The following is a 5940-nucleotide window of genomic DNA, read 5'->3' as shown; positions in this document are numbered from 1 at the left end:
GTTCATGATCTAAAGCTTACAGTGCAGCATAAGTTGAATGCATGTTGAAAACTTTGATTACTGCAAACGCACCATAAAATTCCAATGAGATGAACAAGGTTTAAAATCTGCGAATCAGCACGGCGTCTCTTGCTTGCGTTTCATTGTACGAGATATCTTGTTTGAAAGGAATGTTAGAGCATCCCGGTACATAAAACTTGCCTAAGAACATTTCGACATTAGCATCCTGGTACATAAAACTTGCCTAAGAGCATTTCGACATTAGCATCCTGGTACATAAAACTTGCCTAAGAACATTTCGACATTAGCATCCTGGTACATAAAACTTGTTCAATAATTATTCAACATCAGCAATAATTTGTATCGGTTTGTGAAACCGCGGAATGTTGTAGAGTCTACAATGTACAATGGTGAGAATTTATTTCACATCAGAATAATTCTATAAACAAATTAAAAACTTTTCTTTATTCAGTTAATTCTTAACTACACTAAAACCTCGACATGAAAATCTCAATCATTTTTATATTAATCTACGTCATCGCGCCATCCTGGTGTCAAGATGAAACAGTGTTTCACTGCTCACCCAAGCCGGGTTGCCAGATTGCACAATGTGATCAGGTTGCTGTAGGATGGGACAGACCAGGTTTCAACATCGATAAACAGCTGCATGACAAAGAGTTTCCGATTACATGCAAATCTAAGAATGCGGCAAAACCTCAGAATAATTGCAATTTATTTTCTTTAGTATCCAGGAATATTTTAGGAAAGTATCTTTTCTATTCAATAATTAGGAAACAAAGTAACCCAATTTGGTCTTCGTTGCACACAGTCATAATAGATATGATTCATATCAACTTCTAGTTGTTTATTGTGAAGGAGAGAAGCCTCATAAAATGTCTGAAAACGATGCCGTTTGAAACTTATTTTGATACTAAAAGAATGATCTTCTTTTCCTAGAGTCTAGTGACTAGACTAAGAATATCCAACACGTAAAACTTCGAGATGTATTTAGCCACACGTCCACGATTACCCAAAGATGCCATTTATATTATTTTGATTTCATAAGAACATTAATTACTGAATTACGTTTTTTTTACATCTATTCATTCAGATATTGAACATATCAAATCAGATGTTGGAGAACTGCAAGAAAACTTCGAAGATAAATTGAAAAATATGGACACGTCTGGAAATGACGGTTGGAATCTGAAATTAATTCTCTATCCCAGCGCCCCATGACAGAAACCTATTCCGTCTCTATCTTAAATACTAACTTGGCTAATTTTGTGACTGACCGAAGGAGCAATACGTCATTGGTGAAATTTGACAACAGTATTGTAGAAACGTGGCGTTAATTGAAATATTACATGAACTCTGATAAATGCTTTAAATAAAATTATTGCAAGACTCGTAAATAATTGTAAACCTCATTAATCCATAACACCAAAAGTTTGAGTAATTCTGCCCTATTCAATTAATCTCTTAATGATAAATATATAGCAATATGCGGACATATATGGAATGAAAAATGTTTTGTAGCAAATTCATATTACCTAACCGAACATTTGACCTGAAATTTTGCCTATTTTACAAAAGAAAGTGACAGTAAAATTGAAGAACAATCAAAAGAAATCAACAATCTTGAAAGAAGAGATAAACAGCAATCTGAGGAAATGAAGAAACTGAAGGAAGGTTGGTTATATATTCGTGTTCCTATTTCACTAAAAGTGTATTTTGGGAACCATTGAAAACAGAATTAAAGAGAAAAGTAGAATGATAAGTGTACAATTAACACTTGTAAGAAATAAAAGGAAAATTCTTCGAAACGTATATGTTGAAAATATTCAACAAATATGTATAAATATTATAAAACTCACGCTTTTTTTACTTACTACTTACTGAAAACCAATCTAGATTTGAGTTGCGATTCATCTAACATTGAGTAACTCAGCAAACGCAATTGTAAAATTTTAATTGCTGCTTAAATCAGAGAGTGCAGTACCAAACGCAACATTTTTGCTTTTATTAGAATTTAACGAGCTTCGGGCAATGAATAGCACGTTGGTAGGGGAGCAGTCGAAAATTGCACAGCAGTCTACTGAAATAAGAGAGTTGAAGGAAGGTAAGTGCATATTTTGGAATGATGAAGTTGTTGTTATTATTTTTTCTGGTATCATTCCCAGTGAAGATGTTTTTATTCTCATTTTTGGTAACTTAACCCAGCGAAGCTGTAGGTTTTACAGCTTCAAAATTAGTAACTCATCAACGTCAGAATTTGAACTATTTGGAAATGGGATGATAAATATACTCAGATTCGGGCGCTACAGTTGTCAAAATTTTGTTTTATTTTTCTCTGTTTGGAACTTTCTCCGACTCTTCGAATATCCCTGTATTTATTTATACTATTTTATATTGACCCCTATAACCCCCAATATCATATTTTCTGTTTTAAGATTTGGTTCAAATTGAAGAAATAAATATCAATTTGGTTGAAGAATTGAATAAACAAAAGAAAGTAAACGATGAGATGAAGAAAGGTTAAGCCAATTAAATTCTGATCTAAGTCTTTATAGCGAAAAAAATTATGTTGCATTCTATGCATTCGAGTAAATACAATACCATGTACCAATGGCGTTTTTAATCTACTGTTTTGAAGTGCATTGTATAAATCAGGAGTGTGCAACATTTTATGTCGTTAACCAACTGCAGACATTCATCTGGGCAACACAAAAATTTAGTTTTTTCATGAATACAACGAATTGAATTCAGCGCAATGTGGGATTATTATTTTACATTATAACGTTGCAAAACAAGCGTGATGGAAGCCCGATGAACGGAATATATTAGAGCCATCCACAACAACTGAAAACGACAGAACGATGTAAAGAGTGAAAAACGTTTCTATATCTTTGTTGTTTTAGCAAATGGCAGATAGGTGTTTCACAATTTTTATATTAACATTCAGCGATATCACATATTGAAAAAAGACTTGCTGTTATAGAGAAGCCTCAAAAGAACAGATACGAGCAGTTTACCAAATCAACAACAAGGACCCGAACAACATTGAAACCAACTCCTGCACCAGGTGAATATTTTATCAAATCTAAGTTGTAGCTTATGATTCATTTGCAATAAAGTGATGAAACGATATTTCTACATTCGATTGAGCCGAAGCCGAATAATGTCAGCAAGTGATGAATGTTATTGGATATTCTTCTACATAGTTACAACCAGGAAATAACATGCTTGGATAATAGCGTGTTGCTGGCTTCAATGCATTTTCTCGGGTCGGCTAATTTAATTTGAAATTATTGAAGTATTGTTTGAAGATACCGGGTGCTCTTTGTCCAAAGCGACGACGATATATTCCTAAATATACAGTTGTTCCATTTCAGAAAACTGCAGATTGAAGGTTGGAAATATCTGCTATTTCGCTGTGATATATGTTGACTGGGGTGTCAAATACGACACAGCAGTTGATATTTGTAAGAAACGAAAAGCAGATGTTGGTTTGATCCGACGTGAAGAATCTTACAATGCAATTATGAATTACTTGAGAAAGAATATTCCGAAGGGATGGGTGGGGATTACTATATGGACAGGAATCCGCTTTGATCCAATGGTTGGTATTATAGGGTTGCGGCAATTATTTTCTTGTGTAAAAATATATTATGAGGAGTGTGGTGTGAGACATGACCATATACATCTGAGCGTGTATGTCCACCGATATTTGAAAATAGTAGCAATATTAATTTTCTCCAGATTTACAACTTGTGTCGCAAACGCAACGTTGTAATAAAGCTTTGAAAATAGTACATAAGCAATTGCAAAACGCAAAATAATGACGTTGACATATATTTTAAGGGATATGGAATGGACTTTTTTCATTGGAATCTCATTTATTTATGTTGCTGCCCCATCTTAAATTAAATAAGAGATACAAGTATATGAGTGAAAAAGGATGGGGAAAGCACTTGGAGATAAAGAGCATAAATACTAAGCTTAGTTCTGACGTACTCAAGTTGCTATCTTATGGTTAATGCCCGACGAAAAATACAAATGTGTGCTGTCTCATTCTATTCGGATCATCAAGCCTATGTATTACGACTACGCAAAACTATTGACTGACGATGCTTGTTTCTCGACAAAGTTGACATAATTTTACATTAGCTTTTTAATTAGACTACTTGCTGCTTCGTCGTACATTGGAGGTTATTTATAGTCGTTGACAAAACCTACTTATCTAATTCGATCAGAAGACTCGTCTTGCACTGACCTTTAGTATTTAGTCATATAGTAATTGAACAATGTAATATTTTTGGGACAAAGCTTGCCCAGCGCTTGAACAAGAAGTTTTTCAAAATAAATTTACGTGATAACACATTAGACACTCAAAATAATTGCGTTCACATTTGACCAAGCCTGGATCGATAACACCGTATCTCATTTTTGACTCGTAAAATAGGTGATTGTTAATATAAAATAAAATGCGTGACCAAGCATGATTCCGTGATAAACACCATCTAATTATTTCTGTTCAGACTGATGACGTCACACCTGCAGATTTATTCATTAAATGGTTTCCAGGTGATCCAGGCATGGGAATCGGTAATGAAGATCGTACAAATATTTATCTTAATGTTCTTCCCAACACAAATGATCGTAATCAAGGGATGAGGAATGGTTACCCTACCTGGGGGCGTAGCGGAGTAATTTGTGAGATCCTGACGTAATAGAAAGTCTGCCTGGTTGTATTTTGTTCCATTATCATCAATAATATATAAATCATTGAATCTTGATTGAAATTTATATGATTAGCCTGACGCTGATCAATGTCGTTATCACATCTACAATAAGGTGAATTAAAATGAAGTAATTTTTAAAATGCATCTCACATTATGCAAACATAAAAATGATTCTTACTTTTTGAAATTTTTCAATTCCCAGAAATTTTTATATTTAATCATATTTTATCGAATATCAATCGATCAATTTTGATCAACATTTTTATAGCGTTCATCAAAAAAATTGTTTCTTTTTGTTGATTTTACTATACCGAGTGCTAAAATGCTCAAATTTAGAGGGATCTGGTTGATAACAAATAAGGATCAGGTTGATCACGAAATAGGTTGGTGAAATTAAAATAGTTCTAATGAGAACACAATAACTAACAGTAATTGAATAGGCAGAAAGCTACAAACGTTTCAAAAATTATTTCAACGTTGTATGGATACATAAAAAGGTTAAAGAATTACATTAGTACGTTTTTGAGATGCAAAGTCTGAAAATGCTTCCCTCCATTCGTTGGAACCGTAAATTATAGTGCTCATGGTATCAGATTATCCACCCAAGGTAATTTAAAACGCATCGCAAAGTTTACGGCTCGACAAATGTTTACCAAAAGGTATTATACTGACAACAATACGTCGTTTTATTCAATTAGACGAGACTAGTTAATAATACACGCAACATAGTATAGATAAAAATGCAGACAAATTAGATATCGGCAGTGCGAAAGCATCACAGAAAATGTTGGAACCTTTGTAACTACTTGAAAAATTAGATGGAGGGACAACTTTGGGCGGTAGGTTTTTTAACTTACAAGATATTGGCCAAGTTTGACATATGACTGTGGTTTATAGCTATTAATTTCGGTAACAACTACAATTTTTTAATCTCTATGAAAATAGAAAATACCCAACGATATAATGATATTGATGTAGATGTTGAGAAATTTGAATTCAAAAAGTGAAATTGGTGAATTTGAAAATAAGAAGGTGGATATATTCAAATGATAAAGCAAGACTTAACTCGGTTGCACATCGCGTTAGATATATCCTTCACATCGGAATGGTGAACAGCCTGTGTTGGTTTGTGAGGGATAATTATATGTGAGAGCATTGCTGGGGAGTTAGGACAGTGTTTTTTTTTGTACAATCG

The 5940-nt window shown here is 33.6% G+C and overlaps 1 protein-coding gene across 2 annotated transcripts; it reads left to right on the top strand.

Annotated features, from left to right (window-relative positions):
* The first annotated feature begins 484 nt into the window (after positions 1 to 484).
* On the top strand, positions 485 to 5067 carry LOC120346287 (uncharacterized). 2 transcript variants are annotated; one of them, XM_078115395.1, is made up of 7 exons: positions 485 to 1198; positions 1597 to 1692; positions 2030 to 2122; positions 2454 to 2537; positions 2966 to 3085; positions 3396 to 3622; positions 4542 to 5067. In XM_078115395.1, the coding sequence occupies exons 1-7, from the start codon at positions 1177 to 1179 to the stop codon at positions 4731 to 4733; spliced, it is 834 nt and encodes a 277-aa protein (XP_077971521.1). In that variant the 5' UTR covers positions 485 to 1176; the 3' UTR covers positions 4734 to 5067. The 2 variants fall into 2 exon arrangements, with proteins under 2 accessions (XP_077971521.1, XP_077971522.1); XM_078115396.1 differs by lacking the exon at positions 2454 to 2537.
* The last annotated feature ends 873 nt before the right edge of the window (positions 5068 to 5940 follow it).

The sequence above is a fragment of the Styela clava genome, chromosome 8 (assembly GCF_964204865.1).
Source record: "Styela clava chromosome 8, kaStyClav1.hap1.2, whole genome shotgun sequence".
NCBI classification, from domain to species: Eukaryota; Metazoa; Chordata; class Ascidiacea; order Stolidobranchia; family Styelidae; genus Styela; species Styela clava.
The sequence above is the reverse complement of the archived record's forward strand: the minus strand, read 5'-3'. Positions and strand labels throughout refer to the sequence as shown.

Bases quoted from the DNA above. Each gene is read 5' to 3' on its own strand.
- LOC120346287 (XM_078115395.1), top strand. From the start codon at position 1,177: ATGGACACGTCTGGAAATGACG. The intron at 1,199-1,596 runs GTTGGAATCTGA...ATTTTACAAAAG, and splicing joins GGACACGTCTGGAAATGACG to AAAGTGACAGTAAAATTGAA. The intron at 2,123-2,453 runs GTAAGTGCATAT...TTCTGTTTTAAG, and splicing joins AATAAGAGAGTTGAAGGAAG to ATTTGGTTCAAATTGAAGAA.